General features: G+C 40.4%; 4 protein-coding genes across 4 annotated transcripts; 1 reads left to right on the top strand and 3 right to left on the bottom strand.

Moving 5' to 3' along the window:
* Positions 1 to 2,050: 2,050 nt before the first annotated feature.
* LOC5515926 (ribosome production factor 1) lies at positions 2,051 to 9,168 on the bottom strand. The gene is made up of 8 exons (XM_001635990.2): positions 8,982 to 9,168; positions 8,176 to 8,256; positions 6,564 to 6,659; positions 5,352 to 5,505; positions 4,098 to 4,180; positions 3,729 to 3,907; positions 3,149 to 3,275; positions 2,051 to 2,138 (listed from the first exon to the last, which is right to left on the bottom strand). Exons 1-8 carry the CDS (start codon positions 9,156 to 9,158, stop codon positions 2,097 to 2,099), a joined length of 939 nt encoding a protein of 312 aa, XP_001636040.2. The 5' UTR covers positions 9,159 to 9,168; the 3' UTR covers positions 2,051 to 2,096.
* Positions 9,169 to 10,981: 1,813 nt separating this feature from the next.
* On the top strand, positions 10,982 to 14,544 carry LOC5515927 (ectonucleoside triphosphate diphosphohydrolase 1). The gene is made up of 4 exons (XM_032385668.2): positions 10,982 to 12,020; positions 12,397 to 12,795; positions 12,883 to 12,966; positions 13,423 to 14,544. Exons 2-4 carry the CDS (start codon positions 12,424 to 12,426, stop codon positions 14,200 to 14,202), a joined length of 1,236 nt encoding a protein of 411 aa, XP_032241559.1. The 5' UTR covers positions 10,982 to 12,020; positions 12,397 to 12,423; the 3' UTR covers positions 14,203 to 14,544.
* A 31-nt stretch (positions 14,545 to 14,575) lies between these two features.
* Positions 14,576 to 17,123, bottom strand: LOC5515870 (protein LEG1 homolog). Its single transcript, XM_032385670.2, has 3 exons — positions 17,016 to 17,123; positions 15,494 to 16,258; positions 14,576 to 15,021 (listed from the first exon to the last, which is right to left on the bottom strand). The coding sequence occupies exons 1-3, from the start codon at positions 17,023 to 17,025 to the stop codon at positions 14,600 to 14,602; spliced, it is 1,197 nt and encodes a 398-aa protein (XP_032241561.1). The 5' UTR covers positions 17,026 to 17,123; the 3' UTR covers positions 14,576 to 14,599.
* Positions 17,124 to 17,638: 515 nt separating this feature from the next.
* Positions 17,639 to 25,111, bottom strand: LOC5515928 (metalloprotease TIKI homolog). The gene is made up of 7 exons (XM_001635992.3): positions 24,720 to 25,111; positions 24,541 to 24,618; positions 23,820 to 24,392; positions 20,251 to 20,572; positions 19,161 to 19,251; positions 18,660 to 18,827; positions 17,639 to 18,569 (listed from the first exon to the last, which is right to left on the bottom strand). Exons 1-7 carry the CDS (start codon positions 24,753 to 24,755, stop codon positions 18,422 to 18,424), a joined length of 1,416 nt encoding a protein of 471 aa, XP_001636042.2. The 5' UTR covers positions 24,756 to 25,111; the 3' UTR covers positions 17,639 to 18,421.
* Positions 25,112 to 26,702: the final 1,591 nt, after the last annotated feature.

Here is a 26,702-nt window from a genome sequence, read left to right as displayed (position 1 = left end):
ACTGGATCACATATATGCCATTTCTAGTAAGTGAATATCTTTAACCATTTTTTACTTGTACATGACTGGACTCTGATAGGGATGATATGCATAGCTTTTTTAGAAAAAAAATGCCCAAGAAAACATCAGATTCAGGCAAGGTTTTGTGATAAGATTACTTTGACAGTGAATATACAGGAAAAATATCAAAAGTGGGTTGACACTGCTGCTTTGAATTTATAAAGCAAATACTTTATAGAATTTGGGCTCCCTGTGGTTTCCCCAATGGTTTTAACATAAAAAATTATCTGTTAGAATATCAGCCATAACTAAATGGAGGCTTGTTTGTCTATCAAGCAGAATTTGCTTACACTGTTGTATGCACCTAAGCTTGCGAAAAAGGCATTGTTCTCAGGCAGTGAGGCAAGCATTATTTTTTAGGGTGTGTTGGTAAACACATTGACCCCTTAACCGGCCTGTACCGGCTTTGGGAAGTACCCACAACCCAAAAAATTCATAAATGCAAACTAAACACAACAAGATGAAGATACTCAGGCATCAGTCTAAGGGATAAAAGCAGAATTATAATTATAATTTAATTATCCCTCTCAATAAAGCGCTCAAAATACAACACAAGGGGGAGAGATCAGCAAACACAGCTCAAGACACAAATAGATACCTTTATTCTGAACCTCCAGGTTCATTTCCATGGCCTCAAAACACAATATCCACTCCTTGAAGGCTTGTAAAACCATGAAGATGCCTTTACGGATTGAAAAGCATTCTGGGAGATCCAGGGGAAAATTCACGAGGGGAGGGCCAGTCAACACTCCTCTCCCCAAAGTCAGATGGTTTTTTATAAGTCTTTTCATCCCGAAGCCAAACAAATTGATTCCAGGTCATACAGACCCAGAATAGCAGTGTAAACAATTTTGGAATCAATTTGGTTTCAGAAAAGACAGCATTTAGGAGAGCTGTGGTGATTCATTAGAAAATTATTTTCTCATCCAGGCAAAGCCAAACAAGAAATAATCATCATGAATCCACCTTTGCTTGCAAATATCCATAAGCAAAGCACTCAATTATGCCCCAAAATACTTCATGATGTCCTGAGACACTCTCCTAATATGCTCATAGCTGTATTTTTGATGAAAAATACAAGCAACCATCAACTTGTGCTGGCTTCAGCACAACAACGAGGGATTAAAAGTGGGGACCACAAAGCACTGTTGGAAAGCTTGGATACCGCTGACTAGGTGCAGCTGTGTTTGACTTTGGCGGGCTGTATAAAAGGGGGGAAGGTATCTGTTTTCAGTCTGTTTTTTGTAAATTCAGTTCAAAAATAGCCAGGAGTCAATGGAAAAAGAAATATTTATGTCCACAGTATATCACCAGTCAAACGTTATATATTTTTGTTTGCTCTGAGCGGACCTTCAAGCCGGGTGGGGGGTTCGTCCGAACCCCCCCTGGCAACGGGCCTGGAAGCCATGTGTTTTTCTTCACTTACAAGACGTTAGTACAAAGGCTTTTGTATTCGGGGTGGATTTAGTTTTAGTGGTTTGACGAAATTAACGAGGCGGGGAGGGCATAGCTGTCAACCTTGCTTTAGCAAAAATCTTGAGAAAATACAGTGAATGTATCAGAAGTACGAATATAGCTAATGCAGGAGAATACAGTAAATGTATGGATATTTTCAAGAAAATTAGGCTTGAGAAAAGGTACAGTATCTTGAGACTCCTGCCTAATGCAGGAGAGTTGACAGCTATGGGAGGGTTCACAAACCATTTGGCTTTCAGACTCCCTCCCAGACGCAGACGTGTTCCTAAGAAGGCATTACTGTGTTAATTTAATGCCTTCTCTGGGACTACAAATACTTTATTATCTGGCTGCTTTGTTAAAAAGAAAACACAGCAATAAATGGTTGAAGGCATATATCCAAGAGAAGAATTCTACATTGCAATTGCACACCTTGACAGTCCATGGGGGAGGGGGGGGGGGGGTAAGACCTACTATCGCTCCCTCCTATATCTGATCCTGGTATTAGATGGACAAAATGGAGGCAGCAACACAGTTTCGTATGAACAAAGCAAATTTTATTTGGTTCCATTTGGTATTTTCTATAAAAAGAACTTCCTTCTGCTAGTGTCCATCTCTTTCCGCTGAAAGATAAAAAAAAAAAACACAGCACATCAGAGGTTGAAATTGGTATAATGTAGACTCCTGCATCGCCAACTGCTCAAATTGGGCCCAAATGCCATTACCGGAAATGACCAATCTCAATTTGGTTTCCAAACTGGCATTACGCTCGACTGTTTAGAAGACTAGGCATAATGCAGACCTGTAAACTTGTTTTTTGCATGAATTCAATATCTCAGCATGCGAGGGGACATCAAAACATATTTTTTTCAAAGGTGTATTGGAAAATGTGAATTTTTTTTGACATGCTAATAGATTTTTGATTACGCTAATAGATCTTTGTAACGTGATACTGTTCATGATACTGTATCTGTTTCTTGTATTTGGGCCATTAATCTAGGTGTCATGGCTTATTCTGTACACGTATAATCTATAGCTGCAATGTCTTATTCCCTTGCCCTTAAAGAGAAGATTCATTCATATGTTTTTTTTTTGCATGATTGTATAGTAGTATGTTTTTTTTTCTGCTGAAGTTTTGTAAACAACAAATGAGGATAGGCTCTTCAGAACTGAGTAAATCATAATCTAATTCAAAACTGTTTTCATTAGACTACACCAGACTTTTGGTAATTTAATTAACGAAATATTAAAAGCCTGCAACCACAGTTTGGTAGACAGATGACACACATTAAGTTACCTTTTTGAAAGCAATTATTCCATTAAAATGCAGTCGCAAAATTAACCCCTCACCCTCATAAATGCTTTCAGAAGGGAATTAAGTTCCTATCCTAATTAAAACCCATTTACTTTATGATGGTAGAGTAGAGTTTCACTTAGATATATGGAACTCTCCCAAAATACAATAATCCAATACAATCTCTCAAAACTGTATACTGTACCAATAATAAACATAGATAAGTGGTGGGAATCAATAAAATGAAAGTTCTATCTTGAACTAAAATCTCCCTTAATGGTAAATGAGGGGGATATTGTGCCATTGGAGGTGTTCATAAGAAAAGGATGAAATTGTTACCTTATGTATCCACTCGTATTCCCCAAACTTGCTGTCAAATGTGCCGCGCTGTATGGACCTGAGCTTGAGGGTAAATCTAGGCCCCAACTCCTGTAAACCAACTCTCTTCGCATTCTTGAAAATATATCTGAAAGGAAACTCTTGTGAGTCATGTGATTTTACCGCTAATTTAGTGAGCATGAAAATAGTCAGACCATGTGAAATAAACAAAATTATTATTAAGGTATATTAAATGACCTCTGACCTTCCAGATAAATGAAATTTGGTGGTTAGGACATCTCACATTGAGCAGATAGAAATGGATTGAAAAAAATTGTTGAATGTTACGATACAGGCTGTATGTTTCCTACTTAAATCTTGAAAATTGCAGAGCTGGATACTATGCATATATTAAATTTAGCAAAAAAAGAGCGCCTTTTTTTTGCACTTGGATGAAATTTTTTTGTTGGTTTGTAACACATTCTTTTGTGTTTAATTGAATTTTCTTGCCACATGCATGCAAGTGCCTATTTAAATTATGAAGAACTCTGTTTATTATCACCAAAGGATAATAAAACATTCTAAACGATATTGATTTTACCTGTGTCTTCTGAAAAAGACGAAATCTCTTTGGTTGTGGAAGGTAACACACTGTCTGCCTTTGAACTGTGGGTCGTATGGGAAGAGCGCAGCAAGTACTCTGGCCACTGAGTGTCCAAGTCGAGTATTAAAGTTGTTTAGGATAAGTTCTGGCTTATGGCTTGTCATCTTACCATGGCCCTGTAACATGCACCATGGGGTGAAATCATTATCAATGGGTAAAATTGCTAACTAGCAATTCTTTACTATACTGTAACACAATGTTTGTTTGGCAGAAAACATAAGAAAATCAAATGCCTTTCCCCAATCCATATAAATTTAATTTTGTTTTTAAAATAATTCTGTCTTACACACCAATGCTATCACTTACTCTTATTTCCTTTGGAAGGCGAACACTACTTAGTTTAAAGTGCGCAGTAGGGCCATCAGGTATATGAGTGACAACAATACTGTCTATAAAATGAGTCAAAGAAAACAGAACTCCAAGCAAGTAGATAGAAAAAACAAATGTATATGTCAAAACTAACTGATAGTTAAATATTTGGGGAGTTGAGTAAAATGGAGAAAATATGATTTGTAAGTACCATATAAACTCCTGTATAATACACACATTTTTCACATGAAAATGACCTCCAAAATTAGGGTGTGCATTATAAATGAAACTTCTGGTTTGAGGGGAAAGAATATTTGTGAGTGGTATTAAGGGTGGAGAATAGCATGCAGGGTTACAGGCCAAGAAAGTGGAGTTAGTTAGATGGTAGTGGTGGTTTAATCTTGAGGGAGTGAGGGGGGAAAGGGAAATATGGTTTGTTAGACATGACGGAAAAACATGACTTAACACAGCTCATTTCAGATCTAATAAGGCGGAAACATTTCTCTAAGTGGTTAGTGAGTAATAGAAAACAAAATATCAAATGCAACTTTTTTAAAATTGATGCGACTTTTTGTAAAGTGTCATTGAAATTTGAGCTTTTCGTCCCTGAGCTCATACATAGCGCAAGGATGATCAAGTACAAAAAGCAAAAATATGGGTATGTGCATTTCGGCCTCACGTTATTTGTGTTTCAAAAATCAGCCCGGAATACACTGGAACTGATGGCCATTTTAAGAAATTGTGTCTTCTTTCTCTATCTCGAATTGCGAATTTTCCAGGTTTTTCCGTCATGTCGGTTTGTTAGTAGTAAGAAGGGATGCAGGGTTAAATGCCGAGATGGTAGAGCTGTTGACAAGTAAACTGACAGGATGACCAAGGAGAAAGGCAAGGGAGTGGTTCGTCAGGTTAGTGGCACACTTAGCTCAGTGGTATGGGCTTCGTTTCACAAGCAAGAGGTCCAGGGTTAGAACCCAGGTCAGGCCAACTTGGGATTTTGTTTCAGAGGTGTGAAAACCTAGCTCATTACAGTACATAGTGAAGCCCTAGTCTTTTTTATAAGGATGTTAAGCTGAAGGTCCTTTTCTCATGACACCTCATCAAAATGTGCTGGAGGCATACAAGAACTGCTGGGGATGCACTTTAGGGGTGGTGCTTACACGCTAAGTGTTATGCCATTTTTTACTTCATTTCATTTGGAGGACAGCCTAAAGGGGTGAGGGAGAAAGTGTGGATCATTTGATCAAAGGATACTAGGCTTCTTGTGATCTTCATTGATGATAATCATTGCGGTATAGCCTTTGGCTTGAGCTTGGGGAATTATTTTTTTCAAGTCTCTGCCTTTTCTCTGTCTCACTTCTGAGTTTGGTATTACTCTACACAGTTCCTCCATAAACTGTACTGTAGGCTATGTCATTAAAAACAATATGAGGAAGACACAAGGTCTGATGAACTGTAGGCTAGATGGTCACACATTATACATCATTATAGAACAATATGAGGAAGACACAAGGTCTGATGAACTGTAGGCTAGATGATCACACATTATACATAATTATGTACAGCAATACGAGGAATACACAAGGTCTGATGAACTGTAGGCTAGATGATCACACATTATACATAATTATGTACAGCAATACGAGGAATACACAAGGTCTGATTGGGCAAGAGGGGTTGGTGATTAGAGTACACCTACGTGTTTGATGTCCTTGTGCATGTTGTTTAAATACTTAAATCACTTTTAATTGTGTAAAACAAATACAGTACAATCTATATTTTCTTTACATCTGCCCTCTAATTATCTATACATGACAGGGTCAAGAGTTACTTGTATCTTTTCACAGAAGCAGAGAAAATTGCTTGCACTTAAGCTTTGTTTGAAAATAAATAAAAATAATGTAATAACACTAACGACGCTTATTAATCAATTTCATTCATCCTGATTGTATTTGCATTAGTATTTGGTGTTTTGGAGTCAAATTGAGATAACCCCATTGGAATTTGGAGGTATAGACATTCTAAGTTTACACAGCAGCAAATTACAACAAGAAAAACTAAAAACTTTTTAAATCAATCAGGGATAATTAACCTGGTGCTGGCTTATCAATAGCATCAAGCACCTTAGAGTACTTATATCCCTGCTTGTCGTAGGTAGTCTGGTGGTGGCTTATGAATAGCATCAAGCACCTTAGAGTACTTATATTCCTGCTTGTTGAAGGTAGTCTGCTTACTCATCCAGTATAATATGAGGAAGTGACAGCTACCATTTTATACATGTTTTGCACCCCGAGATGGACCCCATCTATCAAACACACAAGAGAAAAGGGTCTAACACTAAGGCATCAGTTCCTGCTTGCTGAAGGGAGTGTTCTTTATCACGGAGTATTATAAGAGGAAGAGGCATCAGTTATGGTGTAATTGGTGTTTGCACAAGCCTAGCGCTGATGTTATTGGTGTACTCACATGTTTGGGTCGATCACTTGATGTTATCAGTACTTTGGGTGTAACTTCTCTTTTGAAGTAATAACTGAGTTCATCTGTTGACTCGTCTTGGAGGACCTACGGTATATATACACGACAGATCAAAACAATAACTTAATATACTGTATATATACACGACAGATCAAAACAATAACTTAATATATATATACACAACAGATCAAAACAATAACTTAATATATATATATACACAACAGATCAAAACAATAACTTAATATATATATACAACAAAGATCAAAATAATAACTTAATATATATATATATATACACACAACAGATCAAAACAATAACTTAATGTATATACACGACAGATCAAAACAATAACTTAATATACTGTATATATACACGACAGATCAAAACAATAACTTAATATATATATACACAACAGATCAAAACAATAACTTAATATATATATATATACACAACAGATCAAAACAATAACTTAATATATATATACAACAAAGATCAAAATAATAACTTAATATATATATATATATATATACACACAACAGATCAAAACAATAACTTAATGTATATACACGACAGATCAAAACAATAACTTAATATATATACACCCCAGATCAAAACAATAACTTAATATATATACACCCCGCCATCTTGGATTTCGGAGCCCGTAACATTTTTGGTCAGCTGTATGATAGCAGCTATACCATACCACCAGCTTTACTATACCACAGGCTAACCAATTTTATATCTACTTTATCAGTTTATAGAAGTACATTCTCTGATACTGGGAAAGAAAGGGTATATTTCGCAAGACCTTTACGCTCACGATTTGGGAGCAAAATTATCTTTGAATTTCGCGAGACCAAACAAAGCGCATCTTTTTGTTCTTGACATATTTACATTGAAGCCGCAAAACAAAAATAAACTCGATTACGATCGTATCATAAATTTTGAAAAAACGAGAAAAATGGGAATTAGGTTTCGTGTCTCTTTAGCATTTCGCAAGTTTTTTTAAAGTACTGCAAAAATAGTGAAAAGTGTCGCCAAATATAGTAACAATACTATAAGATAGTTGTAAACATACAGTATATCTATCAGGAAAATTTGTGTGTGACGGGGTTAAAGCTGAAAACGGCAGAGGAAAGCTAGTGACTACAAAAGCCCTGCCAACACGGTGATGAAAATTTCACGCGTGTAATTTGCTTACTGTCTTGCAAGGCCAAACTCACCGTTCACTCAGTAACTTGGTATTTGTATGACTTGGTATCGGTAGAATGTATTACCAATGATTCCACGTGTACACAATACACAACAGATCAAAACAATAACTTATATATATATATATGGTGGATAATGGCCGGATAGACGCCTTATAACTGATCAAGTGGTTCTTGTTAGGTCATTTCATAGATCTTACAATACTTCACATCAGCAAAATCAAGCAGGCAAAGAAAAATGGACAATACCTCCCAAAAACCAAACAAAGTGACTTTTCAATTTTTTTTCACTCAAAAAAGGGGGTGGATATCCACCCCCTGTATCCGCCCCTGGATGTGGGATATTTACGGACTGTATGCCTACAGTACCACACATTATATTTGTACTCTACCTCCTCGTCCAATGGGTCAACCATCGTCTCATCTTGCACTCGCGTGTTCTCTATGGTCCGTGGGACTTGCTTAGGGGGGGCCTGCAAACACAACACAAATCAAACAATTTTTCCCTAACTAAAAGACACCTAAGAGAAAGTAAAATATAACGTTTTCTAAAAACAAATCAAATAAGTCACCGATAAGTCACGACTCAAGCAAACCTTACACAGACATGTCTAAAAGACATCGAAAAACAAGAAGGCTTCTTCTGGTAAAGTTTCAGACTTAGGGCCTATTCACATGGAGGTGGGGGACCTCACCTACCTGGGGTCAAGAAAAAGTTGTGTTCACATGCCTCGGGTGAGGTTGCGAATGTGGGGTGTGGTGGCTAAGCACCTACGATAGAATGTTACAAACAAGATGGTGGATAGAAGACACATTGTGGCTTCTTTGCAGGACGAACGCCCGACAAATAATACAAAGCTGTCAAAGCTTTCTGCTTTGATGTTGGCGTTCTTGTTTTAGTCCTTTTGTTTGCAAAAACCTCGCTATTAACGGAAGAACTCGAATCTAGGTCGCTTTCAATAGAAGATTCTTCATTCTCTTATCTTTAACATGGCCATTACTTAACTTCGAGCTGGTTCGGCCTAAAAAGTTCTCCATGTCAATACTTTCTGGCAGCCATCTTGACATGTGAACGCAAACACGTAAATAAGAGAGATTATATGGAGAGGCGGGTTACTCCATTCACCTTAGGAACCCCGACCTCCATGTGAACAGGCCCTTATTGTCGACAACCAAATGAGCGAATAAATAGGCATACCTCGTCCCCAAGTTCTTGTTCTTCTCGCTTTCGTTTCTTTCTACGCTCCCTTTTTTCCTTGGCTTTTCTTATCTTTTCCTTCCAATACATCTCCCCGCGAAGAGCTTTATTTCTGACCCGGGATAAATCCACGCGTTTCTCGCAATCCGCCATCTTGGATATCGGAGCCCGTAACATTTTTGGTCAGCTGCATGATAGCAAAATTATACCACAGGCTAACCAATTTTATATCTACTTTATCAGTTTATAGAAGTACATTCTCTGATACTGGGAAAGAAAGGGTTGGCATATTTCGCAAGACCTTTACGCTCACGATTTGGGAGCAAAATTATATTCTAAGGAATTTGCATTTCGCGAGACCAAACAAAGCGCATCTTTTTGTTCTTGACATATTTACATTGAAGCCGCGAAACAAAAATAAACTTGATTACGATCGTATCATAAATTTTGAAAAAACGAGAAAAATAGGAATTAGATTTCGTGTCTCTTTAGCATTTCGCAAGTTTTTTAAAATGCTGCGAAAATCGTTAAAAGTGTCGCCAAAAATAATAACAATACTATAAGATAGTTGTAAACATACAGTATATCTATCAGCAAAATTTGTGTGTGACGGGGTTAAAGCTGAAAACGACCGAGGAAAGCCAGTGACTACAAAAGCCCGACCAACACGGTGATGAAAATTCCACACGTGTAATTTGCTTACCGTCTTAAGGCCAAACTCACCGTTCACTCAGCAACTTGGTATTTGTATAACCAATAACTTGGTATGGGTAGAATGTATTACCAATGAGTCCACGTGTACACAATGTCGCCTTTCAATCAATGAATGTAGTACTCGGGAAACAGGCACCAAAGGGTTTTTTAGATACTGGATACTAAAGTAAAAAAAAAAAACGGCTTACCCCCAAAATAACAAGGTTCATATTTGAAAATGTGAGGATTTAGAATAAGTCAAAATAAAAAAACATGGACAAGAAATACCTGGCCCGTACCCAGGGGGGGTGCAGAGGGTGCGTCCGTCCCCCCTCCTCACACACACACACAACTGCTGCAGAAAGTCCACTTCTGGCTCGCAATAGACGTGCTGTTTGTAGACATAGCTATAAAGCATAAGTCTCCTGCGCAGCCGTCCTTAGTGACACTGACACTAATTGTTACTGACTGTCACTGACACTAAGCACGGCTGATAAAGCATAAGCGAATTAGATAAAAAAAAGGCTTTCTAGACCACTCAGGTATGTCATAAATCTATAAGGGACTGTGCAATAATTATCAGGAGTGGGGCTGTAAAACTAGGTTAAATGTTGCTAAGATAGGGGGTCAAGCTTAAATTTTCGCATAAGAGAGGGGACTACCTAAATTAAAATGTTTGTTTTGTATCCATATTTATCGAAATTTCGGCGCGCAAAATGGCTTATGTAACCTTGCCGTTCAAATACAGAATCGACGCAAACTTTGAGAAACTCGTCGCAGTCTCACTAAGAACCGCTCTGTTCTATAAATCACTATATGTCTCTTATCGACAAAATGAGATCGTCGTTTCTCTTGATGTCCCCCCTTCGCCTGAGCTCAAACTCAGAAAGCGGACCACCGTAAGCATCCATATTCTAGCGGCCACACGAAGACGACAACAGGATAAAAAGATTTGTCACGCATGAAGGGGAGATATCTCTTTGATGAATAAAAACGAACCGCCGCGTATAACAATATCCATCAGGTCTATACGCCTTTGTTAAACCATTTTAGGTAAATATTACTCAAACCACTTTAATCATAAGACATAAAGAAGAAAATTCCAACTCTTCTCTGGACCATTTCCAGTAAAAGAAAATTCTGAGATTCTCCAATGAAACGCTTTGCGCTTGTAGATACGGTTTAGTTTAACAAAGCTGATGTTTATCCGATGTTTATCCTCATGCCGAAGTAGAATGCTTTCGGTTAAAGGAGGGTATTCGTACCAAAGCACCTGGGGGGGGGGGGGGGGGGGTGGTGGGGGGGGGGGGGGTGGGTGTTAGGTGGATAGATGATCTGGAAGGGAGGAAAATGTTGAACATAAATGATGGCGTGGAATGGCAAGACTGGGGATGACAAAAACGAGTATATAGAGTTACAAAATGGAAAGGTGGGATATTTCTTAGAGCTCTTCGAAATGTAAAGCAACCTTACGTGTATTCTAGCACAAGGTTTATCATCAGGAGGTAAGACCAGGTACTAGTCAAATGCGAAGGGGAGAAATAAAACTGGGAGCCGAGGGATGCTAGGGGGTGGGTGGAAAGATGGAGAAGGTCTAGTGAGAAAGGAGTTCGCATTTGAGAAGTGTTTCAAAGTGAATGATAGGCTAGCCAATTTACCTTACCCCAGGAAAGGAAGCAAGTGACTATATAGGTAGCATGTAGGAGGGGGGGGGAGGAAGTCTTCGTATTTTTAAAGAACAGGATGGGGGTCAGTGCTTAACTTGGAGAGGTGGTCCTACATAATTTTTTATTATTTGAAGCTCGTTCCCCCCCCCTCCCCTCCTGATTATTATTGCACAGTCCCAAAGTCAGACGTTTTTGTAGCCAAATCCGATAATAAACGTCCTGTAGACTGGTAGAATACTGCAATGGCATGGCTACGATGGTGGCTATCTCCACTCCATAAAGAGATAATGTTAAGGCTCCGATTAGAGCAATGGCAGAAGGCGGAAAACTATAGCGAAAACGCAATAACATGTCAACACAAGTATGCCGGCAGCGTTAGCTGCCATTGTTCCAAGAATGTTTGCAAAAGACAACAACAAGGGAGTACAAATACAACAACTCCCTCGGGGTCAAAAGCTTTAGTGTAAAAACAGGTGTTGTGTACGAGGTTTGGGACGCATGAAGACATTAACTTTGTTCGTAAAACAAAAGACAATAGTTATCCATGTGCCATCTTGTGATGTTATATTAATACTCTGTTGGATTTTACGGCGTCTTGTTGCCATAGTTGGAGTACTTAAGCCGGTACTCCTTCTCGCTCATAGCCACACTGCTTCATCCTTCTGCGGTAGAGTTACAGGTAAGAATTGAGCCATCTTAAATCGTGTGTGTACGGTACGCAGAATTGGTAGTTAGCAGATACCACCTCTACTAAGGGACATGTACTTCAAATACTTATTTTGAATCATTTTCTATCAAATTCTGATCTGAGTGAGGTATAATATCTGATTATTTTCTCGTTAGTGAACAATTCAACGTTCAGTCAACCTTTTTCAATTTCCTGAACGTGCCCACATGCGCGTGATGGAAAACTCTTTCTGCAATCATTTTTAGTAAATATTTTCAAAACTTCGAGGATTGGCTTTAAATAGAGCTATACTCGTTTGATGTATTAAAGTTAACCAGCCTTTTGAAACGATTGGAGTGAATTCACAGTTCTAAATTTATTTTTTCAGATTTAACCTCAAGGACAGGTTAGCACCATGAAGTTTAGTACCACGTGGCTGCTTCTGGTATTTCTCGGGACATGTCTCGCCTTGGTCAGCGCGCGCACAATTCCAAAAGCAAAGTACGCTGTCCTGTTCGACGCGGGCTCAAGCGGGACCCGCTGTAAAGTGTACAAACTAATTCAACGCCAAACTCTACACGTACGGGACGTAACGCAACTCAACGTGCCTAAACCAAATAAAGCAAAGCCTGGACTCAGTAGCTTCGGTGAGAGCCCTGCCGGGGTCGGTCCTTATTTGCAGACTCTGATTGAGGGCGCTAAGAAAGTTGTCCCTGTTCAGTACCAGGCCCAGACCCCCGTGTATTTGTTTGCTACCGCGGGCATGCGTCTTCTCCCGGTCGACCAGGTAACTACTTTGCCCTGGATTTATTCTATTGGTGGCCTGGAAACCCGCCGTCATCTTGATCTGAATATTTTGATTTTTGTGTCACAGAAAATCGCTGTCATAAATGAAGTGAACAACTTTCTACGTGATTCGAAAAAGTCTCCATTCGCGTTTAAGAAGGGTAATGCAAAGGTGAGTAGAAGTATATTTCCTTAACCTGTCCATTATAATTATTGAAACATAATAGCGCTATATGCATACGTTTGTTGAATGTTAGAACAAGACGGTTCATATTATCTTTTATAAGCGTATGTATCTTGTGATTGCTTGATCTTCGCGAATGTGAAATACTACTTGAATTATAAAAAATGTGTGATTTATAGGAGCCCTCTGATCAGAGGCGCAAAGCCAGGATTCGCTGACGGATGGGGGTTTGGTCATCTAACTGGGATGTGCGCTAAAAAAAATGTAATACGCAAAAGCTCTACGATTTAATTGTTAAGCATTTTTGTGACCGAGATGAAAAGGGGGGATGGTATGGGGGAGCTACACGGGGGATGGGTTGTGGGGGGTTTGGGGGCATTTAAGAGCTGAAGAAAGGAAGAGCAGGCTGGTGTTAATAACGTCACATTCATGTCTGTTCTGAAGGTAATCAGCGGAATTGACGAAGCCACTTATGACTGGGTGACAGTAAACTTTCTGATGGGCGCGTTGACCGGGGAGTCAGACACCGAGTACGGAGTACTAGACATGGGTGGAGCATCGACTCAGAATGCCTTCGACACAAACAACACACAGCATATCACTGTCGTGCTAGACTTGACAAAGGGAATGCTCCCACTTTACGCACACAGTTACTTGGGGTACGGGGAGCAAGAGGCCCGCAAAAGGTTCATAAGATTCTTGGTGAATAACCGAAGGCATAACCGTAAAGTAATTACTAATCCTTGCTACAACTCTAACTTTGAGAAAAGAGTCGAAGTCGATGGCGCCGAGTATCTGATGAGAGGAGGGTTCAACCCTCAAATGTGCCATATGATTATCAAGAGCCTCTTTTTCTGTTTATCAAGCAAGAAGGACAATTGCCCATTCCACCAGCAGCCACGCTTGAAAGGCAAATTCTACAGTTTTAGTTTATTCACGTATGCTTTCCGAGAGACCGGAGTGGTGTCGAAAAATGGTGAGAGAATTGACATGGAGACTCTGAAGCGTAAGATGTTGTCGTTCTGTGGTCGTGATCTGACGGAGAAAGAGCTAGCAAATAAATACACGACCCCGAGATGTTTCCAACTGAACTTCATCTACAGCATGCTTACCGACGGCTATCGTGTCGACAACTCCTTTGAGCTCTACAATGGCGAAAGCATCAACGGACTCGATCTTAATTGGACCCTGGGTGCGATGCTTAGCGCGCTTAAGGTGCTATAGATAGAAGGGAAGACTGACTCAGTCAGTCTTTTCAGTTCAGCTATCTGAGAAGTGAAGACAGAGGGAAAACGATGTTTAGTGAGAAAGTTAATAAAGAACTTCAGAGCATTAATAATACATGTATGGTGTCACTTAAATGAGGAAATCATTTAAAACTGTTCAATAGGCTTATGCACAAATTAAAACACAGAATAGACTTGATGTCCTAGGATACTCTATAATGACGTTAGCAAAACTTCTTGGCCCAGATGATAGATTGATTGCAAGGAGATTGAAATAGGGTTCTATTATACGTTATAAATTTTGCTAAGTAGTAAAAGAGAAAGTGAGTGCAATTGCTTATAATGGGACTTATCAGTTATCAAAAATCAAATCATTACCATCATCTTTTATTGCATCAGCAGTCATGATCCCTCATGAAATCTACAACAACCTTTAAAAACTCCTCCGCACTTTTCAGCGGATTCACTAACAAGTTCTCTAGCAAGTTCCTCCCGTCTTTCCTGCCTTGCGCCGAGCACATTGCCTTTTCCCACAGTTTCAACGCTCCTCCATTGGACAACTTCTGCACGTCTAAAATTAGGTTGATCACAGCAAGGCAAGTGTTCTGCTTTGTCGTGAAGTCCCGGATGAATGGTGGGTGATCTCTGCTGTGCAGCATGCGCGGGGGCAGCCCTAATATCTGCTGCGCATGCGTATTGTTAAGATTTGTTTGGAAATGACAAGCTGCGATGAATTTTACCAGTTGTGCCCAGCCAGTCCCAAAGTTTATCTCAGGCTGAGGCAACAGAGCAAGGACATCCGTGAATAGCGGCAAAGCTACGGAAAGAAACGACAATTGAACATGAAATGTTTGTAGAAGTGCAGAAGTTGTTGAACATGTGGTAAAAGTCACTCGTATTTTTCAAGCGATAAAAATCACAGTAATAACTAGCTCTGATAAATATACACACACCCCTAACCAATTCACACTAGAATAGATTACAACGCAGCGGACCGATGGCATAGCAAGCATAACAGGCAGACGCCGTATATGCTACTCCTGTCTGAACTCGGATTATCTTAGATCGAAATTGTGTGTTTGCCCTCAGAGAAAAGACAAGAACCCCCTTTTCAATTTGAGGTTGAGAACGAACTCCTAATTTGACAGGCAAAGGCGCTACAGAGCGTTGCTCCCTCTCCGCCACGGCAGCACAACGATCACATTATTTATCCTAGGCCACTTAACCCATATTTTTCAAAGTATATTTGCCAAAAGTTCTTGTCTTCATGAAGGCTAGTTAAAACGCACCTGAATGAATGGAGGTAGTATGCGCTTTCCACAGGTATCCCAATGTAATGTCCTTGGCAGGATCATGCTTCTTGTCACGCAAGTGCTTGAAAAACTCTGTCCACCTGTCAATTACTTCGGGATACTTTTCAGAACATTGCTTAACGCCACTGCAAAATCTGTCACGCAATTCATTCGTAACGCTATTCGTGTTACACATCTTGTTTATTGTTTTACGCATTCGCAAACAATTCATGATTTCAGTGTCACACAACTCACTCGTCACGCTGTTTGGCCCTAAAACATACACAGGAAACCCGAGTGGATTGAGCGTACCGGCGTTGACGGCGCCTAAGAGAGGCAGAATTGAGAGAAAATAATTCATGTCTGCCCACCAGCTATATGGAGAAACCTTTTCTGATTCGTGAAAGTTACTGGTGGCGTTTCCCATGGTCAGCGGCTTTCGCAAGCGCCCTGTTGTCTTTTGCCAGCCAAATTGTAACGGCAGACCCCAAAGAAGGTTCCCTGTGTTGTTAAACCCCCAATCAGAGAAATACTCTCGCGTTGCTTCCACCAGAACTCTGTAAGCGCCCAATCTGCCGAGGTATGTCCAAGCGTCGATTACCGTGACATTTCTCCCCTGGATCTCCCTCACGGGAAAGTCACTGAGCGATGAAGGGGCTTTGGTCCACTCTGGGGGGTAGGGAGAGGAAGAGAAGGAAGGCTGTGGTTTTGCAGTGACGAGGGTCATCCAGATGAACATTACCAGTAATAAGGCTTGCTTGCCTGGGAAAAGAAATAAACAAACAAACAAATAAATACAAATAACATGAATGAATGAATTAACGAACGAACAAACGAAAGAACGAACGAACTATAGAATGAATGAATGAATGAATAGATTAGTAGATAAAACGTAAGAATGGTGAATCCATAGCCTCCTGCGATGCGCAGTCGTTCTGAACTCTTTCATGCATTGTTCTGATCTCTGTCACACAATATCAAAACGCAGTCGTGGTCCTACGTTTACAAAAAAATCTATACAAAGAAATGCTTATACAACTCCTTATAAGTACATTTATTAAGAACCTTAATAGCCTAATTTGCACTAAGCTCCTTTTGTGTAAGAGCCTATTCAGGCTAACTTGGGTAAATGCGTACTTGCTGGTTTTAAAACTGTATTGAATTGCAATTTTGCCAGTGTGGACTGATGTGCAGGGCTGCATAAATACAGTGCGAGCCTTGTATCTCAGGCGAACCGTTCGCGAGCTCCAGACCATGAAGAATTCATATATTCCCTAGCTTCAGGAAAACTTGTTACTCTATTTAGGACTGTAAAACCTGTCTCAGATTGGAAGTTAAAAATTGATACCATTACTTTCATACCGTACTTCTGTCCCTGCTTATCAGCTTATTGCGTATCAAAATATACATAGACACAAGTATTCTTACATCTAAGCTCACCTCCCCCATTAAATATAATAAATGCATGACAAGCCAATGATGTGAAAATGTAACAATGTAATAAAGAGTCTTGACTTACCGCGAGACATGTTGTATGTGCTGTAGGCGAACGTGATTTGCCTGATGTGTGCACGATATCAGGTCAGTTGGTTTATCAGCCAACATCACGTGATACGAGAGTTGTGAAAGATGCCAGTGGTTCACAGCAGAGGGTCCAAAGATATCTGCGTCACCCACCCCTCCCTCCGCACCACCGTCTCTCCGAAAGCCCTGGCTACGCGCTGATACTGATGGTTCGTACAAAGGGCCCTGTCACACGCACGCTTTTTGGTTGTACCTTATTTAGCCAAAATACATTAAAGTCGCACTCGCTATGTGTGGCTTTTAGCAAAAAGTAGACTTTGAGAATAGAAAAAAACATGCTGCAAGTGGATGACACAAGTAAAACAACAACAACAAAACCTACGTGCAACTTGAAATATTTATTTCCAAGGGCAAGGGGAGAACAAAAATCAGTACCAAAATGTACAAAGTACATGAAAGATAGGACTGGGTTTTCCTCTTCTCCAACCGCAAGTACAATAAGGACTAATTTTCTTGTCATGGCCAATGCTTCCTTTGTTCATCGAATACATTCATCGCATTTTATTCTTGCCTTCCCGGGTACGGATAAAGGGTAAATTTAAAGTTAAAGTCGGGTTATCAATTTATGTATACTTTTTATTAGCTGTTTTTGTACTAGAGTACACAATACAAACACAAAACAACACATCCTTTTGGTGTACTCTCAGATTATTTCAGTCACGCAATATTTTGCAGTAAGAGTCCTTTCTTGTAATTGTCATGTGATTTTTCTTCTTTTTTGCTTTGCCGTTCCAATACGCCTTACTCATAGGGTTAAGGCAACTCCATTTTCTTCGGTAATTATATTGTTAACAGAACATGGTTTCCCGGGGTGGTGGTGATTCTCCAGAAGAGTAGACAGGGGTGATCGTCAACTCTTTTAGGGTATACCATTTCGGCCCACTGCCGTCCCTTAGAAGGTGTTTAAGCATTTTTTCGATTTTGCTATCTCTTAGGGAATAAAATTCGACAAACTGCTATTCCTATGGGGACGTCTAACGTTTTTTTTTTTTTTTCAATTCTGTTATCTCTTAGGGTAAAAATGGCTTCGACCACACCCAATTTGCTATCTGTTAGGGGTCCTTCCCTTAGGCGATCACCTCCGTCTGTGTTTATCGGAGTCCCCCGGTGCTGGTTCTCTTGCGGGACCATGTCGTCTTGGTAAATCTTCATCCTCACAAGGTAGAAGTTGAAATGGTACTCGCGTAATGTCTCCCTGGGCCGCACTTTTATCATGTGCCAGAAATCCTCATCCAATACGTTGCCATCCGAGCATGACAAATCACAGACAACAACTGCCCACGTTTGGTCTAAGTAGCTTGCATCCCCTAGCAACCGCGCACACAATGCACGCATGGCAATTTACCGAAAACCGCTGTACGTCAACAGGCAAGTGACAGCACATGTAAGAGCAAGTGAAACAGTCCAGATTGGGGTGCAAGATGCAGCAGCTTTCCGCGAGGAAATGTCTCTGGCGCCAGGTGCCTCAGATAGTTTGGTAGGGTACGGCCTGAAATCAAAACATGTAGAAGATGAATACATGAAAACAAAACACAAATACAAAATGTACGGTCTAGAACTCTATATTCCAGGCACTAACTTTCTTGTAGGGTTCCACCGTCTAGTAGCGACCTGAAGAAGTCTAACTCGGCTATAGTCAGGGCGCTTCCGTTTCTTTTTCTTCTGACATCGTTTGCTCTTTTTTCTCCTGCCCCTGCAGCCTTTGCGCCTTTCTCGCCGGGTATTCAGCGATTTCTTGGCTTTGAAGCTGTAAGAGTAGAAAAGAAAAATAAAAATAATGAAAAAAAGAAGTAGATCATGGATTAAGTCAATAGCGACAAAACATATGCCATTTTAGCGGTAACAAGAAACAATATCAGAGAGGGTCGACGGTAACGACCAAGAAGCTTGGATAAGGAATTGAAAGGCAACGAGGCAGAATTTATAAGGATATTGAAGGGATGTAGAAGTCTGATGAGATGGCAAGACGACACATTCCCTGCTAGCAGAGGCCACTTTTCTCTGTATTTCGCTGGGCCCAGCAAAATATAGAGAAAAGAGATCTCTACTAGCATGGAAGACGACACATATAAGATGGTACCTTGGTAGCTCTTGCTCCGGTTTGACGTATTCCACATCATAACCGTGTTTCTTCATTATATCTATAATACTGTGATTACCAAGAAAGTGACCTGAAAAAAAAAAAAAATGAGCTCAGAAAGACAAAATACAGACAGCCAGAGGGTCACGCCACTACATAACATGCAAGATATCCCTAGGGTCATATGGCGTGGTTTATTAGCTGATATTTTGGCACGGGACGCTTCGTGTACTGGAGAGGGGGGAGGGGGGGGTCAGTGATACCCTCCATAGGTGAAGTTTAGCCATTTTCGAAAGTCTTCAAAAGAAACAGCGCCATTAGCTCCTTTGCCCCGTATTTTTCATGTTATCTCCTAGGTATTCTTCAAAGCACCGACCTATAAAGTGGGAACGTGGCACTGTCAGCCGCTTATGATGACAAATAGCCCTGATGTTTCATTCCTACGACCTAGCAAGCAAGTTTCAGGAACGCAAAAAGTGCTTGATTTTCTCTGCGCTTGAGTTCGCATGGTTCTAACTTGTTTGGCGTGTCTGTGAATCTGCGCTTGCGTATGCAATTCTGCACAGGTCTAGTGAGTGTCGGTACGTAATAGTCTTTGCGGCGTCTCTTGTCGGAGGTTGTCTTAGTGAGTATTTGGCTGTGATGGCTTATAATCGGGAGTAGACGCATGCGATCACCACATGCCGCCTACGTATATCATGTACACAACACCGCTATCATCATCTGCGCGCCTTGGGTCTTGCTAACTCGCCGCGCAGGTTGCGCGCGATTATAGATAAAACACACGCCGCGTATTTTATTAGAGCAATCTGATGTTGCCGTCAGGTACGTGAGTAAGGAGGCTTGGAACGTCGCATTCCGTATAAGGAATTAAAAATGCTCTAGCATTCACCGAATTAAAATGCCGTGCATGCGTAGTTTTTTTCTGCAAAAGTTTTCCCGCCTTAAAGCTTGTACCCCTTGTAGTTCTATGATAATCGCACGCTCGTCTCACAGATAAATAAGGAGTTTGTGTGCTTTTGTAAGCAGGTTGCTAAGCTACTACAAGCCTTAGATCCCTTACGTTATTTTAAACATAAAACCAACTTACCTGCGCCGAACGCGAAAAAGAAGTCTTTTTCTGGGTGATTATTAAGCAGTGTTATAACTCTTTGCGCCATTCGCTTATTCCTCTGGAAAATCAGTTCATTGCGAAAGTACTGGTCTATTTCCTGGGCTCGTTTCCGTTCCCTTTGCTCTAAAGAGGAATTCACGGTCAGGGTAGGCAGACTGGTCTGAGTCGAGAACAAAACTGACTTCAGGTCCCCGCAATTATAATGATCGATCAGATCGTCTGTTGTGTACGTTACTTGGACTTGGCCTCTGCGCAACCGCTCTTGAAAGTGAAGAGACTGATTAAGAGCAAATACTACCTGGAAAAGAATAAGGACGTGTCTGATTAGTGTTTGTGCTGTGCTCTTTGTGGCAACAAAGCGAAACCTGTGCCGTGCCTAGTGCGTTAGGTGTTTTATAGGTACTAGCCAGATACAACTGTGTGTTTCGCAGTGTTATGCTGTACCTAGGGACCACCTACAAAGGAATCTATACAGCAGTGCAAGCTGAAGCAATGGAACTATCTGCACAGTGAGCCATGCACTAACACACTGTAACACACAAGCTGTACCCAGGGACCACCTGCACAGTGAGCCATGCACTAACACACTGCACCACACAAGCTTGTGTGGTGCAGTGTGTTAGTGCCACCACACAAGCTTGTGTGGTGCAGTATATTTGTGCATAGCTCATTGTGCAGGCGTTCTATTGGTTCAAATTGCGTGGTGCAGTGTGTTGGTGCATAGATAAAAGTCTTTACTGACATACGAAAGTAAGCGCCTTCTAGCTGGTAAAATGTGACGAAAATAGAATCAAAGCTTTTACTTTTCACCACGCCTCGCGTGATTTCGTACATGCCCCCCGCAGCATTGTGGCTAATCGAATGTCATTCCTAAACCATTTCACAGAAAAACACGAACAATTAAAGTTCCATTATTATTTCTACAAATAGCTGCAACTAAAATGACATGATGCGTTGGATAATATTTTCTCCCTAATAACATCGGATCCTAAGACATGATGAACACTAACACAATATTTTGATTTTAGCGCTAAAGGAAGTAGCGTAAACTGGTGCAATGGCAGAAAAGGAGTAGTATTTATAATTATTGAGTTCTTTCGCTTTCCCAGCTATTTCGTGCAAAGAATGCGAAGCCCCAAGCTTGAAGTATTGAAAGCACCGTTATCATTCTGTGCAGCCATTTTCAGGTGACTGTAGAGGAAAATATGATGATATCGCGCTAGTGGTAAAAATGAGTGTCTCTAATTCCCTTTTTTATTATAGGAAGAACATTTTTGTTGTATCACTAACAAAAAATAGACAAAAGACGCGATGGAAAGGCGTTTAGATAAAAACTTCCAATTAGCAAACATCATTTGTAAATACACTTTGGATTCAGGCCGCAGGGGCCGCAGGAATGATAAACATGGGCAGCTACGTGCAGCGAATTCTTCTGGATCAAAACAACAGCTACGTGCAGCGAATACTTTTGGAAAAAACAAGAGGGAGTTTGCACGAGACATGCATAGTGCCTCCAACTAGATCGGATATGGCATTTTATCGCCAGGATAAAAACAATAAATTTATCTAATCAATTACGTATCCTAAATCACAACAAACAAACAAAAATAAAGCATTTCGACACGCGAATACATCGGGATAACTCAGATTCTTGGATACATTTTACAAATGTCCTGTAAAATTTGAGGCAATTCACTCCAGTGTTCTAAAAGGTCAAATATACATCGCGAAATAATTATCGAACCCTTAAGGGATAAGTTTTAATAGATCTTGTTTTGGACGCTTTTCCGATGATGAATCGCAAAATCTCACACTGCGCCAAGCGCAAAAGGGATATTCAGACACTCGGTTCCGAAAGGCAGAAGATAAATTACTAGACAACAAGGCACAAAGCAAAGGAAACAGAAAAATTCTGAATGCGGTTTCACAAACGCTCATATTCAATGGTGGACATGAAAAGTGCCCCGCCTTCGCGAACAGCTTAACTCGACTGTGCAACCTTGAGGCTTGAGAACGGAACACGAAGATTTACAAGTATTCAGTAAACTTTGCAAAGCGCATTTGGCACAAATTAGTCAGTACATTGTGAAATAACATTAAACGGTTTTGACAGCTAGAGCCGAGGTAAAGTGTTAAGATAATTAACTCATGTTTGCATACTTAATTAAACGTGTCATATTATTGAATTTCGCATACACTTCAACCTGTCAACACCTACTAATACCTAGGCCACTAGTCTAACAGGAAAAAACGATTTCAATAGATCCCACTGTACCAAAAATTCTGCTAGCTAAAGAAAGAAACTTGGTGATATTGGTATGACCTTAAGTGCAACGTCAAAAAGGCGCTTAATCAACACGCGAAAACAAAGCTGTTGCACCAGTAGCGTCCTAGAGGCATTGATCGATTACAATTGATTCTACAACACCGATGAAATTCATATCAAATTGTGACCGATAACAGCCTTTTACACCAGCCCGACTAACGGGGAATTCACTACTTTTTAAACGCTTCTTGGCAAGTCTCGGGACCTAGACTGGTGGGCCATAGATGTAACTTTAATTGGCAGGGAACGTAATCTGTTTTATAATTTCAATATGATAAAGTTGACACAAAGCATCAGAGTTATTGATACCAATGGACCTTAGAATCGGGCAAAGGCACCGCCACAGTCCAGCGTAAAAATATCTGTCAGCAGACACGTGTATAGAGTGACAAAACATTCCTCATATCTGCAGTTTCCGTTTCGGATTATTTGAAAAAAGCTCCCGAGTGTAATTCACGTAATGGAACATTCAAAAATCACAACGCACTTTATCGGATTCTCTGGCACTTAACTTTTTTTAGCGCTTAATTAAATGAATTCCTTATACTCAAGCGATGCTTTGGACACGTAGACAGAGGCTAGCTTTCGCTGAAATAAAATATAAGGCTGCCGATAGTTTGTTTTACAAGCTCGTGGAGCAAGCAAGTGGAGGAATTTTTAATTCATGTCGGAAACCAGGGCCGATAAGAAAGGATTGTCCAACCGCAAGTCTCTACTAAGTGCTAAGATAAATACTAAATGGAGCGAACGTTCTCAAATTGACCACAAATATAAAAGGGTACAGAAAAAGCCCCTAGAGATAGGTTTCAAAACAAACCACCATCGCGACCACAAAACCATTTGTCACTAATGTACTTCGCGCTTTGCGGCCATAGTAAGTATGATAGACAAACGTTGTATTACGGATTCCAAGAGTTTGTCTAATGAGCCAATATCACATCCTTTTGGTGTTTCGTTTGACGTCTAGGAAGCAGCCAGCCGTACGACGGACTTTCCGTGTTTCCGTAGACAAGACTAAAAAATTACTTTAAAATCTACTTTAGGCAATTTGGTCCGCGATAATTGAAGCCATTGTGCTATACCATAACAAACTTGCTGAAAGACTCTTACAAAATCCTTAAACCACTTACGACCAATAATACGCAGCAATCCGAGCGTTGCAATGCATGCAACAATATTTACGAATCATTTTAGTGAGTTTCTTGATAACGAAACGTACCTGTGAGGCGTTTAAGGCGTTGAGTGGTTTACATTGTTCATCAACATTTTCTACAGCACCGATTAGTTTGTGATTTCTGCTTGCCTCCAAGGCCAGGTACTGGTCCAATACGGGAATTCCACGAGTTTTAATATCACTCTCGGTTAATGAATTCACCATCAACATGACCCAAATAGGTCGCTTTTTATCCCAGTCTTTGGTAAGCATCTCGTAAAGCTTATTGGCGTAAGGACCGGCGCTCGAAGTCTCTTGATCGCGGTGTTTAATCCATTTAGGAATCATTCTTTTGATGTAACGTAAATGAGATTTCAATCTCTTAAACATCTTGCGCGGTAAAGTCTGTCTGAGCATTGTCCCAGACGGGAGCATTTGACATTTCATTAAAGCTCTCATAGTTTTCTCGTCCGTAAGATCGAGCTCGAAATAGACGTGCTGACTTGCAGTGAATGCTTGTTTGCTGTTCATAGGGATAAAATCCCACACTCTTGTGTACGGGACGTGGATTGTTCCATAAAAATACGCCGGTGGCGTTCGCTTGACAAGCCATAGGAATGAATTGAAATTCTTCTGAGGCTGTAAATATTAACGCAAACGAAGAGATAATCACAACAGAGACGCAAATCAAGCACAAAGACCAGTCCACAGGCATTTGGTTGAAAATGCATACAGAATTAATACAAACAACAGTGTTTCGCGCTTGGTGGCCATTAGGATTTCTTACCGTAGAATCATCACATTTCTGTATCGGAAACTTTAAATTACTCGCTAACTTGCGGGCTTGAAAACCCAACAGGAAAACCTAGATGGAGAGAGAACAGAAAAGCAAAGAACGAAAGGCAAAAGCGTTAGTCCGCTGAGTGGTCATCACATTAATAAAAATTTATCCCTTTGTATACTTACATTAAGCACCAATATCCATAAAGTAAAGGCTGCCATACGTCCATCGATTCAGCATTGCCTACACACGTGTGCACAAGAGCTCAACGTACCAGAGAATGTCTCCCCATTCATCCCTTCAACAACAAGCTAGCACAAACACCCTGTCACTTCAACGACTTGAGATTTCTTTTAGCAGCGAACACCGAGGCTTGTGATTGGTTCAAATAGCCTTTCGTAATTGGCATTGTAATCTTGTCATAGTAGGATACAGATTCTCCGCACAGGACACACTTCAGTAGTTTTGTGAAAAAAAATACCTTTGGCCTGACATTGGCCCTCGCGCAACAAGTTCCAAACGGCGGTGAGGCCAAGATGGTATCGTCGTTTAGCTAACTTACGCGTAGCGTCTCTTTGCGATCTCAGACACATTATTCCTGGCGTAAATGAAGTGCTAATGTATTTGACAATACGGTGAATTTATTTCAAGAGCATGTGGGTTTTCTTTTCGGCGCATCGCTAAAACCACTAAAGTTAACAACCACTATCCAGATAAACAATCACACAATTTTAGGACCACAGAACATGGATTATAATCTAAGCCGCAACAAAAAAACTCTATTCTCTACAATACGATATGGATTAAGACGATTGTTGTCAGCTCCAAGTAATGTGATATTTAAAAAAAAAATGATTGTAAAAAAAATGATTGTTACTACTCCTTCGATAGATATAAGTGCCTCTGAAAGTGTTGATAAAGTTTGGAATTTCGTATTTTAACGGAGTTTAATGTATTTGACGTTAGTAAAGCGCTCGATTTCAATCTTAATTTCTGGGCATGGTTCACATACAAGGCTTCTTATCAGAAAGAAAGAATAAATGACGTCATCGGATTACGTAAAGGAATGGAACAAAGGGAAAGCGGAACGGAACTTTGCAAGCCCTGGTTTTAAACATCCAAAGCATGTTGACTAATCCAGGAAACGGAAATCGTATGTAGAAGGAAAAGGGCGAGGCGAGAGGGTAGTTATTTTTACGGCACAACCTTTCTATAGATTTATTGTTTAGCGTTCGGACGATTGGGATAGGAATCCATACAAAAGAGCAGTCGGAGACGAGCTGGATGTATGTAATAGTTAGTTCCTACTTACACAGTTACTCTAAGCTCTGTCACATTGTACTAAACGCCTTGACAAAGTCTAGAGAATCTTGATGTCCGCTCTACTACAAAGCAAGCGCCTCCTCGTTAGCGTCAGAGTGTCAAACCCTTTTCTCGTTCCCTATGAAGTATATACCTGACACTGGCTGTTCTCATGCCTTAATAGAAATAAGAGTGAAAGAAAGAAATGATAGCGTAAACGCGAATCGGGCTAGTTTGGTTGTAGGAGGGGGGGATGTCTGTTCTCTCCTCAAGGTATTTTTCGGGTAATTTTTCCAAAAAATGCGCTAATCTGATAAAATAAAAATGATCCTGCTAATGAATTGTTCCCTCCCCAACCCTACAAAGGGACAAAAGTTGACATGTTTATAAGTTGATGAGATTGTAGAGGGCACGGCCACTAAATGAGCAAGCCATGCTGGGACTCCTGTGGTAACATCCCAACTTCGCCACACAGCTGGACCAGCAAGCCATGCTTGGATTCCTGTGGTTCCACACAGCTGGGCCTAAATGCTTAAATGGGTAGCCTGTGGTGCTATGCCCCAAGTAGCATCTTTGACATTAGCGTCAAAGCGTGCTGGACCGGTGTCCCCCAGAGATCTATTTTAAGCAAAGACCTCACTCTGTGGAGCATTAATCTGATGCGGGGTCAACATCTTTATTGAATAAATTGTGATCAGGAGAAAGCAAGCCCGCGAACAAGATTATTCACCTTGTTTTTATCAAATGTCGGGCTTTTTGTGAGATGTACGCGATCTACCACCCTCGTAGTGTCATCTCTATAAATCTCAGCCCATACAAACATATAGATACCACTGTTACTGTTTTATTCAGTAAGAAGCATGAAG

Source organism: Nematostella vectensis, chromosome 1, assembly GCF_932526225.1.
Source record: "Nematostella vectensis chromosome 1, jaNemVect1.1, whole genome shotgun sequence".
NCBI lineage: Eukaryota > Metazoa > Cnidaria > Anthozoa > Actiniaria > Edwardsiidae > Nematostella > Nematostella vectensis.
Note: the sequence above shows the minus strand (reverse complement) of the source record. Positions and strands in the feature narration are given on the sequence as shown.

Bases quoted from the DNA above. Each gene is read 5' to 3' on its own strand.
- LOC5515926 (XM_001635990.2), bottom strand. From the start codon at position 9,158: ATGTTACGGGCTCCGATATCCAAGATGGCGGATTGCGAGAAACGCGTG. The intron at 6,660-8,175 runs GTAGAGTACAAA...TATATACCGTAG, and splicing joins TTGACCCATTGGACGAGGAG to GTCCTCCAAGACGAGTCAAC. The intron at 5,506-6,563 runs GTGAGTACACCA...TTAATGACATAG, and splicing joins CAAGTGATCGACCCAAACAT to CCTACAGTACAGTTTATGGA.
- LOC5515927 (XM_032385668.2), top strand. From the start codon at position 12,424: ATGAAGTTTAGTACCACGTGGCTGCTTCTGGTATTTCTCGGGACATGT. The intron at 12,796-12,882 runs GTAACTACTTTG...TTTGTGTCACAG, and splicing joins GTCTTCTCCCGGTCGACCAG to AAAATCGCTGTCATAAATGA. The intron at 12,967-13,422 runs GTGAGTAGAAGT...TCTGTTCTGAAG, and splicing joins TTAAGAAGGGTAATGCAAAG to GTAATCAGCGGAATTGACGA.
- LOC5515870 (XM_032385670.2), bottom strand. The intron at 15,022-15,493 runs GTGCGTTTTAAC...TTCTTTCCGTAG, and splicing joins TACTACCTCCATTCATTCAG to CTTTGCCGCTATTCACGGAT.
- LOC5515928 (XM_001635992.3), bottom strand. From the start codon at position 24,755: ATGGCAGCCTTTACTTTATGGATATTGGTGCTTAAT. The intron at 24,619-24,719 runs GTAAGTATACAA...CTCTCCATCTAG, and splicing joins TATGGATATTGGTGCTTAAT to GTTTTCCTGTTGGGTTTTCA. The intron at 18,570-18,659 runs GTTAGTGCCTGG...TTTTGATTTCAG, and splicing joins CGGTGGAACCCTACAAGAAA to GCCGTACCCTACCAAACTAT.